The sequence below is a fragment of the Sitophilus oryzae genome, unplaced genomic scaffold (assembly GCF_002938485.1).
Source record: "Sitophilus oryzae breed Bouriz unplaced genomic scaffold, Soryzae_2.0 scaffold_172_pilon_pilon, whole genome shotgun sequence".
Taxonomy (NCBI): Eukaryota; Metazoa; Arthropoda; class Insecta; order Coleoptera; family Curculionidae; genus Sitophilus; species Sitophilus oryzae.
The window spans coordinates 9,030,965-9,045,697 of NW_022146424.1; the positions used below are offsets into that span (position 1 = coordinate 9,030,965).

Consider the following 14,733-nt stretch of genomic DNA (forward strand, 5'->3'; position numbering starts at 1 on the left):
AGGTCATAGGTGCTCCAATAAAAACTAAATAAAATAAACTGAGTTTGTTTTGCATTAATTTTCACAACTTTTTGTAATAGAAGAATAATTTTGTTGCGAAACTTGGCGTTTTTTACATTCTATATTTTTTATTGTATTGTTGCGGACCCGTGCCGTGTGAACTCGGCCTTAGGCCTGGCCACTCGCCTATGACTCATGCGCCCAGCGACGCCGACGTTCTAGAACGAATAAGAATTGTCGAGACAAATCTGGATTGTCTGTTGCTCTCATATATAAGCAGACGCCTGAGGCCTGAGGAAGACAGAGTAAAACAACCGGTCGACGCGTACAGCTACAATCGCCGCGCTAATTCAAAATAAATTCCTGTTAGATAAATAGTTAGATAAATTGTAAATAAGTTATAAATAGTTCTTTAAGTTTTTTTTTAATAGTTATTGTTTGTTAATTAGTGTTAAATAAATTGTGACTTTCTATCCACACGGAACCGACGAAAAACGTAACAGTATGATATTTACAGTTTTAATAATATAAATATTATTATATTGGTTATTCTGTCAGTATATCCATTGAATAGCGCATTTTTCTTTTAAATGCTCTTATCCCACGGAGCCGGGCTGGCTTTTGCCAACTGGGCACTTTTCAAAAGAAATCTTCTCGTAAATTTCCAGTTATCAATAACCGCAGAGGTTTTGAACGCTTCAGCGTGGGACTAAATTCAGTTGTCCAAACTTTTCCAATTCCGAATAGCCCTGACTCGGCTTGTTTTCTGAAGCGAGAAATAGGATGAGAGTAATAATACTTAGAGTTGTTGATACTATTATGTGAATTAATCTTTTATTATACTAAGTTTTAGTTTATAATTACTATACTATTTAATTTCAATTATTTTTCTCTGTGATTATCTTTCTCTATGATTCCGAGGGATCAAATTTGCGGGATTTACCGTGCGGGATCTGCGGGATTGGCCATTAAAAATAAGTGAAATAAACAGGTTAGTTATTAGATTTCTTTCTGGCGTGCGTAAGTGAAGAAAAGCGTTTAACTAGTACTTGTGGACAATTTCGTCAAATAAACTGCCGGACATAATTATCTATAATAAGCAAAATTTTAGGGTAAATTTAAAGTTGAATATCTCTTGAACTAAAAAAGATTTTGGGATGCGGTTTGGACCAGATTTGAGATGCATCTATTGTGATTAAGATACTATGTGATTTTCGAAAAAAGATTTAGCGAATTCTCGTATACAGTGTGTTTTATAAGAGTGTGAAAATTTGTGAAGTATCTTTTTTACCCGCAAATTTACAGTTTTTAAAAAATCGTAGTAGTACGACTAATCTGTATTGAAATTAGAAAAAACAATTTGGTATTTTTTTTTTAAATTTTTTGTTTTAAGGAAAATACGAGTTTTTTCGAAAAATATGCATTTATAGTCATACATTTGGTCCTAAATGGTACAAAAGGCATTGTACATTTTGCATAGGCCCACAATATACTGATATAGCGTGTATCTTAAACTAGCTGAATAGAAATTTGGACCGCTGTATACAGGGTGTTCATCCAATCCGCGGGATTGATTGCTTTAATCCCGCGGATTTGCGGGATTGAAATTTTGGTGCGGAATTGCATTCCCTAGTCCCGATGCTTCAATTTTAGCATTAGCGAAATCAGGAGATTAATTTATTTATTTTTTTTTACATTTGATCCTTTCACTAATACTAAAATCGATGCATCGCAATCTTTAAACGCAGATATCTTGAAAACCGTTCACCTTTTCGAACTAAACGAAGAGCAACTCTTTTATCTAAAAAAGTCCTAGCTTTTTATATAGTTTGTTGAAATTACTGTATCTATATGGATAAAATAAGTACCACCCCCTACTCTCTACCCTAATGGAAACTACCCTTTCATGGGCAGTTACGGAATTTTTTACAATTACTATTCGTTTTGGCATTAAAATGTGTGAAAGAGTACCAATTTTCAGGAAAAACGGTTTACCAGTGTTCTTAAAAATAAACAAAATATATTATTTTTATTTAACCTTTCGACGGCTGTACCTTCTTCGGGAAGCATCTTAGGGCATATGTTGTAAACTATGGTTTTATTTTTATCTGTAGAATCACCCACCGAAGTTGGATAAACTATTTTTTTGGCACCCTGTATACAGAGTGGTCCGAACTGTACTCCGGAAACTTCGGCAGCATATTCTGCAGATAATAAAAAAAGTTCGTATGTATGTCCTAAAATACTTAGTTTCGGAGATACAGGGTGTAGAAATTTCATTTTTATTTCAATTTTTTCCAAATAATTTATAAAGTAACGTCAATATTTGGATGAAAATTCGTGTCTGGGATTTTTTTGATATGAGAAATTTTATTTTGATGTGTGTCAATGAGACTCCTACTTGTAGAGGGCGCCACCTATAGTTTTTTAACTGGTTTGAAGAGTAACAACTATTCGTCCGTACCTGTATAAAACTTCTGAGTATATAAAAAGATGTATATCGTGTTTATTTTTTGTCAATAATGACATGTATTGACTATTTCCATTCTAAATATCTTGACAACGATTGCTCGTAGCGATTTTTACCAAAAGATATTTTTTACATAAAAAATCACGGAAATGTATATTTTTCACTCAGTAGTTTTATATAGGTACGACCAAAAAGTTATTAGTCTTCAAAACAGTTAAAACACATGTAGGTGGCGCCCCCTATAAATAGGAGTTATATTGACATCAAAATCAAATATCTCATGTTAAAAACTGCCAGACAGCAATTTTCATACAAATATTCACCTTACTTTAGAAATTATTTGGAAAAAATCGAAATAAAAATGAAACTTCTACACCCTGTATATCCTAAACTAAGCATTTTAGGACATACATTTATACCAAGAACGGTAAACTAATAGGATTGCTCATCCTCATAAGACGTACGTTCGTCTCTTCCCGCGCTTCAGCTAACAGTTGTGACGTCATTGTAGTCCTTGTCATGATAGTGTGTATTATTAGTTGCCTATGGTAAACTTATAAAAATGACAGCTGAGTAAATTATTATTATTGTCAATTTTAAATGTGAAAAAGGTGTTTTTAAAGTTTTTAGAGGTATAGAGTGTATAAATACGTTCATTTTGTGTTGTGGATTGTGACAAAGTGCTTACTGAGTGCCTACGATATTGTTTATTAATTATTTTAAAGCAAAATATGGAAGTACTCTAAAATGAATTCCTCAAAAGGTGATGCTGGAAACTGCTGTTCTTAAAAATGCATTATCGGAGTATTTAATACGATTTATAAGTTAATTTTCTATACTGCATACGTATAAGGTGTTTAAATAAATAAACTAAATAATGAACGTTTTGCATCCGGCAACCAATAATGCACGTGTGTGTATTATTGGTTGCCGGATAAGGGCTCGAACTCACTGACGACCAGGTCGCAATGACCTGGCCGTCGGCTGGCCGGATGTATTGCGTTTTTAGCTGCGGCCAGATGAACGACCACCCAAGTAGCATTTTCACGACTTGCGACCACATGTTTACTAAACACAACGTTGGATAGTTACAAAAAATAGTTAGCTCCCTACCTTAGGTATTAAAATAAATTTAAACGTTTTTATAATGTTGTGCCGACATTGGACTAGTACTACAGCAAAGTAGAAGCTTCTGCGACGTCGAATAAACGTTGTCTTGTAACATTTTTTGCTTAAGTGACCTTTAGGTGATTCGGACAACGTAGTTACAACGTTGGACAATATAGGGTTTTCCGACGTCAGTTTCAGGACCTATTCCAACGTTATGCAAACGTCGTCTGTTTTACTAATTCCAACGTTGTTTAGATTTCCTTATTCTTACGTTGGTAGGACGTCGAGTCACTACCTTTTTGCAACTGTATTGATCCATAACCTTAAATCTTAAATTTTCACTTCATTGTTCTGTTCAGTCAGACAGTTCAGTGCTGTTTTTGTTTTTATAAAAAAAACTTAATTAAAATGGGACATAAGAAAGGTATATATAAAACTAAATTTAAATATACATCGACATATATTACCGATAGTTTACCCACTCCCTCGTTTATTTAGATTATAGAGGGCGGCACAAGCTAGACTCTAGGATGACTAAATTAGGCAATCTTGCGACTAGTATACTACCTGTTAAGGCCGAACTGCGACTTTATTAGTCCAGTATGCGACTACTCGAACTACTCCATCTTAATCTCCAAAACAACAAAGTGAAAGCCGCCATGTTGTTAAATAAGAAAATGTTTCGTTCCTAAAACAGCAATTTCTGCTTTTTGAATACATTAACTTGAAATATTTGACCCTAAACAACACGCGGAAACAATTTTTTCGACTGCGAATAAATTATTCTCATTTTACTAAAAAAAAATCAAGAAAATTTTTAAAACTTCTTTAATTTTAAGGCCCATTAGTATTTTTCAAAGTAGAAACAATACATTTATCAATAAAGTTGTTTGCCTTGGGTAACGAGTTACAAAGTAGGTTAAAGTGTTTCAATAATTATGACCTTCAAACATCCCCCACACTTAAATACTTTTGTTTTGTTTTCCTTCATTGCCATCTGACATACGTCTCTAACTAAATCATAAAAATAATATTTTTACTATAATTATCCCAATTTAGGATAAAACGCGACTTAGACGCCATATTAGTTTTGTATTTCTGTGAATTAGGATTTTAAACAACGTTGCAGTTTGTACTAAATTAGGCTTCTAGCCAACGTCGCGCGTCGGTATCCAACGTCGTTTCGACCCAAAAATTATTCTCCAAACTAGTGCAGACTAGGGTTGGCACGAGGTTGTGCCGACGTTGCGCCCCGACATTTGGTCGCGTGACACAACGTTGTCCCGACGTCCAAATGCTGCTTGGGCAGTTTCAACAGAGTTGTCAAATCTAACGATTTTTTACGTTTTACCAATTAGAAAATATTGTTTCAGAAACGTTAAAATATCCGAGTTAACTAAAAAGCGAAGTTGCTATTCACAACAAACAAAAAGCATTGTGTACGCGCGACCGACAAAAAGGGAGATATTCTGTTTCTTTTTTCTACTGATATGGCGCCCTTATCGACTTCAGAAGTAAACATGTTAGGGCCATCGTAAAAAAAGATCGTCAGACACTGGCTCTAAATATAAGCAGGTAGAAAGTTTAGCTTTCAGTTATTTCAATGTTTACAATAGTTTTACTTCTATTTTTATGAATGTTTAACTTACTTTCTTAATTTTTTTTTCAAAATAATGTACCTAGTAGAAATATAGTATAAACGAATAAGTTCGAAAAATGTTAAATTAAATTTAATATTTAAAATACAGTTGTTCTCCTTGTACATGACTACAATACAACTAAAAAAACTAATTTATTAAAAAAACAAGTGGTTGTAGAAAAACTTATTATTATTTTAATTAAAACCAATTAAATTTAACTTAAACTAAATATTATTTTTTTTATTTTTTAACATCGAAACTCAAAGGTATAATAACAGGTATCATACCAACTATAAATAGAATAGGTATGTCATATAAAAATGTTTTGAGTTTTTACTAGAATCGACCCTTGTTAAAAAAAAGGGATTAGATTTAAGTTTACCTTTGATCCGGTCTGTATACTATTTCTTTGGATTTTCTGCACGTGTGCAAAAACTACACTAAAACTATATCTTATAGAAAATAAAATATTGTGCCTTGAATTTAAGGGATTTCATCTGAAACATTATTAATTTGGAAGAAAACCGGCAACAAGCGGCAGAAAATAATAATATTTCCGTCCAGTCTTCTGGTCGCAACGACCGACGGACGGCCAGGACGTTAGTGTGCGCTATATCATTTGATTTAATGGTTTTAGAGGTAGCTGCGGCCTGGCCGGTGCGACCTGGTCGTCAGTGTGTTCGAGCCCTAAGGACTAATAAAATAACCATGACAAGGACTACAATGACGTCAAAAAGCGAGGAGTTTTCGCATGCACCTGACAGACACTTTTGGCTGAATGAGCAGTCCTATTAGGTTAACTGTTCTTGCATTTATACGAACTTTTTTACTTATTTTTATATGCAGAATATGTTGCCGAAGCTTCCGGAATACAGTGCGGACCACCCTGTATACTATCTACATATTACAGCACTAAATATTTTACACCGTACATTTGCATCAATACGAATAATACTCTTTTTATTTAAATTTTGGTTTTTAATAACGGTATTTATACTATAAAATATGTTCTCGCCTTATCCAGTCTGTTATTTGATTATGTTTCCGCCATAAATAATATCGAAGGCTCAAAAACGCCGTCATGAATTATACACTTTTCGCCAAGCGATTTGCGTATGAAACGGGGTCGAAATAATAATTCTCCCATCCTAATTTTATTATTTACGATATGCATTTCGTTCGGGGCGATGTTTTCCGAATTCCGCCGAGCATAAATCGTAACAAAAACACGACGACTTCATTATTTTCGCTAACGGCGCGGATCAGTTTGCTTTTCCGCTGTTCCGCCTCCCGCTCTATTTATTTGTGTTTTTCTTTTTCTTTTCAGGTACTGCGTGGAATTCGAAATACTGAAAGCGTCGAAGGCGTGCAGGAAAGAGGAGAGCTACGATGCACTTAAAGAAGGTAAAAAATTAATGATAAAATTTTAGTATTTTTTTAATAATACAGGGTTGTTCACCACATACGACAGTATGACATATTGTAGCTAAACGATTAGATTTTTGCAAATTGTAAGTTTTGGATTCGTTGAAGGACTATTAGAGCTACAATTTAAAAATATTTTGACAATATACAGAGTGTCCCAAATAAGTAAATAATATCAAAGTTGTATTTTTTTAAATGAAACACCCTGTATATTATTACAATTTTAGTTTCTACGATTAAAATAAAGGTAAATTTGATTAGGGTTTATCACACTTAAACCTTACCGTTTTTGAAATATTCCCAATTTTGTGAAATTGCAGTAAAAATGCGTTAAGGCTTCATTTCTCCGAGGGTATCAAAGTTTTTATACTAAATATTTACTGAAGTTGAAAAATCTATTGATCAGTTATTATGTTGCAATAATAAAAAATAATAATACGTCATAGTATCTAAAAATTTATTTTAAATCATTTCTAGCTTTAAATGGCAATAACTTGTTTAATTTAAATGGAACACCCTATATATTTTAGGAGAATCAGATGCGCAATTTAATTGTCTATTAAAATGTATTATGCCATTTTTACGCATCTCTTCAACTTTTCGTAAAAAATGAATTTTCTTATAATTTAGACCTCATTTATCAATACCCATGGAATATTGACATTTTAGATTATTTTTAAAGATGTAACGAATTTTTAAAGAGTACAGATACTAATATTGTCGATATAGTTCGTTTATTTCATTAAAAAAATTAAAAACAAACTGTTTAAATATTTGTTGAAGAGGACCAATTAGTATGATTTTAGTATTCAAAGTACATTAATTGACAGTTTGCGTTGATTAATTTGCTCCAAATACTAAAAAACTGAATTTCTGAATTGGTATAAATGAGGTCTAAATTATGCGAAAATACATTTTCTACGAAAACTTGAAGGGATAGGTAAAAAATGGTATAACACAATTTGATAGACAATTAAATTGTGCATCTGACTATCCTAAAATATACAAGGTGTTCTATTTAAATTAAACAAGTTATTGCCTTTTAAAGCTAGAAATTATTAAAAATAAAATTTTAGACACTCTGTATGAGGTAGTATTATTTTTACTATTGCAACACAACAACTGATTAACAAATAAACTTCGGTAAATATTTAGTATTAAAAACTTTGATACTCTTGGAGAAATGAAAAGCCTTAAAATTTTTACTGCCATTTCACAAAATTGAAAATATTTCAAAAACAGTAAGGTTTATTTTTGTGTGATAAACCTTAATCAAATTTACCTCTATTTTGTGTTTCCGTAGATTACTTAAATACCTACAAATTTTCTAAAAAAAATAAAAATTAACACTTTTTTGAGCACAACAAAATAATATTAACTAATCAAAACTAGAAAACGTCATTTTTACTGCATCACAAGCAAATAAAAATTAATAGGAAGCCAAGAGTCATAATTAAGGATTTCTCAGCAGTACCTGGGAGGGGCCCGGCACCCCCCCATATCATATGTCAACTTTTGACATTTTCAGTTGAAACAATAGCATTTTAAATTTTAATCTAGAGTGCCATGGTCATGATAAAACCTTTAAATCAAGGAGCTTTGGGAAAATATATTTGATCGTCTAATGTTTATGGCCATTTAAAAATATGCCTAAATCGTCTTTTTCATTATATATCTCATTTTTTTTTCAAGTGGCAGGAGTGTGGCTCATTATCATATTTGGAAAAATATTTTTTTTCCGATTAATTTGGTATTTTCAGTCAAATTGTCGTTACATTTATGGTCGTGGTACTCTAGATTGAAATTTAAATTACTATTTTTTAAACAAAAATGTCTAAAGTTGACATTATGATATGTCATTTTATTCAGAATTCTATTTTCCAGCAAATAAAGTAAAAAAATCCATTTAACTGATCTGATATCTGTTCTAGTCTCCGAAATCTCCCATCTCTTTTCTATGCTCAAATTATAGATATCTTGTACATGGTATATAAGAAAGAAAATCGAAAATAAGAAAGTCGATATGGGCACTACTAATAAAATAATAATAGTACTAATATTGACTACTAAAACTTGATGAAAAAATTACCTATCAACGTGTCTGAATGTTTTTCCGAGCACTCCTCCATTCCTCTGTTTATTTAATATAACTAATACACCCTGTATATGAAAATAGTATTGTCAATCTAATCAAATAGCATGTCTCAAACATATTTTTCCTTTGCTACACACATAAAACTAAAAGAAACTTTTCCAATCCGAAAGCATCCTAACATTTAACCTCTACATAACAAACCCATATTGTGCCGGTCCAATTCCTCGCGAAAGTATTTTTGGAAAAGTGCCTGGAAAGGCCACTTCTATTTTCCTATTACTTTTCGCAAACTTGTGGAATTCGCTTCTCGCTCTCTTTCGTTCGAATACACGTCGTTTTATAAAGTGCGGTCGTTCTGCCGAAACTTTAATTCGGTATTATGGCGCTCGGGACGGTTTCAAAGACGTTTCGCTTATTGTGCGAGCGACGGCGATGTCAAAAACGTCACAATCGAACGAAATCTTATTTTACGTTGTTGTAGCGAAACGGCGCGTTACGTTCGAAACTCGATTTATTCCATATGAAAACTGGTTTTCTAGCCCAGTCAAATTAGAGAAATCGGTGGAAAAAAATCCCGCAGTTTTGAAAATTGTTTTTAAATGATTTCTCTAGACCTGGGCTGATATATGTATGGCTGATATGTATCAAAAATCCCCTAAGATAGACGATGAGCTCGAGGAGAGGGGAGGGGTGAAATGTCACTTTTATGACTTTTTAGCTTATATCTCAGAAAATATGACACCTACGAAGAAATACCTATATAGAAAATTAAAGTTCAGAAAATTCTCTACAAAACTGGTTGAGTGCATTTTTAACCCAAGGTCTAACCTTTTAAAACTTACAGGGTTGACAAAATTAACACTATTCCTTATATTGTATTTTCGTATTTAAAAACCAGTTAAAGTCTAAATTTAACCTTTCATATTAATAATGGTAATATTAAGCATAAAATAATTAACTAGAAAGAAGTGTCAACTCTGTGTTAAATCGTGGAAACACGATACGCCACCGAAAGCCTTCGTTGTCGTCTGGAGAACTAATTTTCCAATTGACAGGTTGACATGATAAGGACACGATGGCTTAATTTTCATTTCCGTTTCCGGTTATTCAATGGTGGGCCCTCTTTCAGTTCAAATGTATTTTGTTTTTTTTTCTTTTCATAAATAAAACCAAAAAATAATTTATTCACATATATTTATTTCAAATATGGAACAACGTGACTAAATAAATATAAAAATATAGAGGATTGTATTGTTTCAATACCAATTAGTTAATTATATGCACTTTTAACGTAAATTAGTTAAGGTATACAGCCCCGGATCTAAGGGGAGGCAAACCGGGGCACCTGCCCCGGGCGCCAGTGTCAAGGGGCGCCAAAATCATAATATAAAACGGTTGAAAATCAAAAAAATTGCTACACAAAGCGCCTAGTATGCACCTTACGTTCTTCTATCAAGTATTCATTTAATTTTAAAACGCCCAGTTAGTTTTTGAACACATTTTAAAGTTTCATTCAGAACCTCGCAATTAGTGGAATAAATTAGCGGTTTCAATTATTACACTTTATACTTTTTAATTTACGATCATTCACAATGTTTAAAAAACACAATTAAAATTAATAGAATATCCTAGCAACAGCTTGCGTTAGTCAGTTGTATCCATAAAGAAAGCCAAATATTTAGCTTATAAAACAATAAACTTTTGATTTCTAATCACGATTTCTCTTGACGGATGCTAATCAATGGCCAAAATGACATTTCCCGCAAAATTTGAAGTATAATTAGTGGAAAAGTCAAAAGTTTGTTTACTTTTTCTACTAATTGAAAATGACTACCACTAATTTAGAGGTTCTGAATGCTTACATTGAAATTACAGGAACAAACTTCTACGCTAATTGAAACCACTAATTTATTCCACTAATTCGGAGGTTCTGAATGAAGCTTAAGGGCTCATTCTGTCCCGTTTACGAAAAATGCCTACCTATATCTAGATATTTGTAAGTTTTTTAAATTAATTTATTGCAAACGCTGGAGAGAGGGGGCGCTACTATCAATTTTTTGTCCCGGTTCAAAAAAATTGTAGATCCGGGGCTGAAGGTATAAGCATGACTTACAGTAATTTGTAAATAAACACACGTATTCGCAGACTTCAAGGACAGAAAACGGACACGGGAACATGAAAACGGGAGCCTTATACAAAAACCTGAAAACAGAAAAACATTTTTTTTATACTAAAATTAACAATATAAAAATATCAATAGGTTTAAAATATAAATATACTGTTTAAAAGCGTCCATTATTCCCTGAGAGACCTGGCTTATAAATCAAAAAGAAGCAAAAAGAGACTTTTAGTGAAATAACTATTATTGGCTATAGTTAAAAATGATCTTACCTTGCTGTAAATTGTTTCCATTTTCGAAAAAATCGCCGATCCAAGAGATTATAACACCATTTTCTTGCATCTAAAAAATGTAAAAACGGTGTTTATTTACTACCTATTTTTCATATACATGGAGCATACCTACTACTGCAGAAACGTCATTTTCTCCAAGATTCTTCATGTAATATATATTTTATATACTTTATTACCTTTATATTTATAAATTTCAGCCGAAATATTAAATTGAACTTCCAAAACGAAACTAAACGGAATGAATTAAAATGGCGTCGAATATTTTCTAATTCGTTCTAGAACAAATCTGAAGTTGTCTCTGAAAATGAAAGCTGTCAATTCTAAACTGTGAAGTTAGATAATAGTTAGACAAAAACAATGCTGTCCTTGTCTAGGCGGCCATACTTGTCGTGAGGAGAATGACAGGAATGACACTAATGACTGTTTCCAATTTTCCTATTTCACTGTCACCCCCCTGATATTAGGGGTCCTTATGTTATCTATCAAGTCTTCATCGCTTCGTGACTTGTTCTCTTCCGGTAGAGAGCACTAGTGCACACAGAACATAACAATAACGACAAGTTAAAGGTTAATGCATGCCTGCTTTATGGTAAAAAAGGTATACCACAGCATGTAGCGCAGCTGCAAATATTGCAGAAAGTATACGAAAACCAATAATCATGGTTTATGGTCGATGATTGCTCAGAGTTAAATATTTCTATCCCCGCCTGCGTGAAGAATTTTTCTAATGTTAAAGTATCACAAAGCATTGGAGGCATTAGCATTTGAGGTCTCGTTCCCTGATGTTATATATTGCGTTGCTCTTATACATCATTTCTTCCTGTAGATACAGTTAACGTAAATGTAATATTTACGTATCTGTACTACCCAATCCATTTCGCTAATAGAGATCAGTCTTCCCTCGCAGAATTTCAAAGAGTCTTAAAAGCGCATATGAAAGAGCGATTTCTGAATCTTCTCAACCTACAATAATTGAATACAATAATGATATCCACATACATAACATGACTCCCCATACTTTAAAATTACCTATATTTTTTTAGATTATTTGTTTTAGACAATAAGTAATTTATATTCAATAAAAAAAAGTTTTTTTATTGATTTTAATTTATTATTTATAATAATACATGTATCGCTTACTTTTTTAATTTAGTAGATCTTTCAAATTCTTTTTTAATTTTGTACAATATCGTATAATATATTATGAAATTTAAATTACAAAAAAATTACGTTATGAAAGATAAAGTTCATCATAAGACTTTTGAATTGAAGAATTTTATGAAGGTATTTCTTATTTCCGATACAAAAATTAATTCAGAAACATAATAATTCACTATTATTTTATAAATGTATTATTATTTATTGCGTTTCTTTAATATATTAATATATAATAATGTCGGTTTTGGTTTTTTTAATTAGACAAAAATATAAAGCAAAATAAATGAACAGAAAACATTATTATCACTGTTAACAAATAACTTGCGCACTCAAGGAGTGATTTATGTGAACGGATGACGTCTAAAATTTATAAAATCACAGTATATACTAAAAGTTATACTTAATACTTAAAAAATCATGGTATCGTACTTCTTCAACGCTATTTGTTGAAAAGAAATATGTTTGTACGGATTTGGAATATATTTTCCAAAACAAAACCATTTGATTTAGTATCCAAATTTATGAAGGGCATAGTCTGGGAATAAAAATGTATAGAATAATTTTTATAGAGAATTTTGTCAGATTTATTTTTATATATAAAGCGTTTTTCGGTAGATGTCATGGTTTCCGAGATATAAGCAAAAAAGTGAAAAAAAACATTTAACGCCTCCCCACTCCTCGAGCTCATCGTCTATCTTCGGGGACATTTGACACATATCAGCCTAAGTCTAGAGGAATCGTTTAAAACAATTTTCAAAACTGTGGGACCTTTTTCCACCGATGGGCCTTTTTTAAAACTAATTTTACTGAGGTATTCCAGTTTTGTAACAGCATCTACAAAGAGATTATATAATTTTAGTCACACCTTATAAATAATCTATATATAGAGGGTGAGTCTTAAATAAGTGCAAATATTTCAGGGTTTTTAACTAACAACTAAAAAAAAATCCAAAAAAAATTAATTCACAAAATAACAATTTTTATTTAATAACTCTTAAATATTGTATTCTGATTTTGTACAACCAGTAAAAGCAAACAAAACGGGAAATTAAAATATATACAATATACAGGATGTTTCAAAAAACATTTGCCATCTCTCGTGGATGTAGAAATTATAGTAACTTTTACCCTCAAAATTGCATTCGAATCATTAAAAGTACTTCGAAGAAAATTATAGTAAATATTAAAAAAAAAGATTACTAAGACTTTAACACCCTGTAGCTGCGAAACAAAGCCGAATCGGACCTATGTTGATATGAAAAATAAATCTTAATTTTACGCGTAATCTTATTTTAAGGAATCTCTCCACGAGAGATGGCACATGTTTTTTGAAACACCCTGTATAGTCACTCGTACAGCTATATTTATTAATATCGCTATATAGGTAGAAAAAGTGCCAGTTTTGTTCATTTATCTCCCTGCCAACGGATAATCTAACCATCCGATAAAAAGAGTCTTCCACTTTATCACAACCTTCTTCTGGGCGTTTTTACCCACGTCATTGTAGCTGAAAATTCAATAAGGCTGTCTCCTACGCTGATTTTTTACTTTTTTACCTGCCTTGCGACAAGAGGGATGCTCCTTAATATCGCGCCAATATCGAACGATAAAATATTATTAGGAAAATGTGTCTCAGAACATAATAAATTATGAAAAAAATATTTTTACAAAAACAGTTACATTTATCTAAATCCTGCATTTTAAATTACAATACAGTGACTACAGTTCTGTTGTATTGCTGTTCAGAAGCGTTTTTACTATGCAAATCTATTTATGCCATCTAAAAATTTTACATACTGCACTCAAAACTAAAAAAAATATTTACTTTTTAATGTTTAAATATTAAATTTAATAGGCTCAGTTTGTTCCCAACGAGATCAAGTGAATTTACGAGCTCCATTTTGAGATACAAGGGTCTAGACGTTTTAATGCTCCATAAACTGATTTATCACTTAAACGATACCACGACAAAGAGCAGGGAGACAATACGAGGTGACAGTGTGACACGGCGTATAAAATTAGAGATAGCACCCGACCACTGCCACGCTTACAACGCCAGTATTACAAGGAAAATACCGTATTTTGTGGTATTATAAAGAGAAATATAAAAGAAAAATTAAGATAAGTGTCGTATATCGTAAGATACATTGCTGCTTCCATGTTAAACGTTCTAGAGGCACGGAACTTGGGCGTTTCTAAAATAACGGGTATAACATAAATATTATGTCGTTTATAATGTTGCAAAAGTTTGAAAAATCTCAAAGAAAGTTTATTTTAATTCTATACTGCGACCCAGTATTCTGAAAAAGCTGTACAGTATTCCTGCATTGTCTTTACTAAAGGAAGAACTTTTTATTATAATAGGAAAACAAATCTACCAAAAGACAGAGAACATAAACGACATATTATTAAGAACATGCATA

The 14,733-nt window shown here is 32.0% G+C and overlaps 1 protein-coding gene across 1 annotated transcript in view; it reads left to right on the forward strand.

Moving 5' to 3' along the window:
• The window catches only part of LOC115881462 (somatomedin-B and thrombospondin type-1 domain-containing protein), a 461,055-nt gene that overhangs the window by 441,094 nt on the left and 5,228 nt on the right, over positions 1-14,733 (forward strand). The window contains exon 4 of the mRNA XM_030898943.1: positions 6,548-6,624. Coding sequence (XP_030754803.1) covers positions 6,548-6,624 — 77 coding nt within the window. The remainder of the gene's footprint in view (positions 1-6,547; positions 6,625-14,733) is intronic.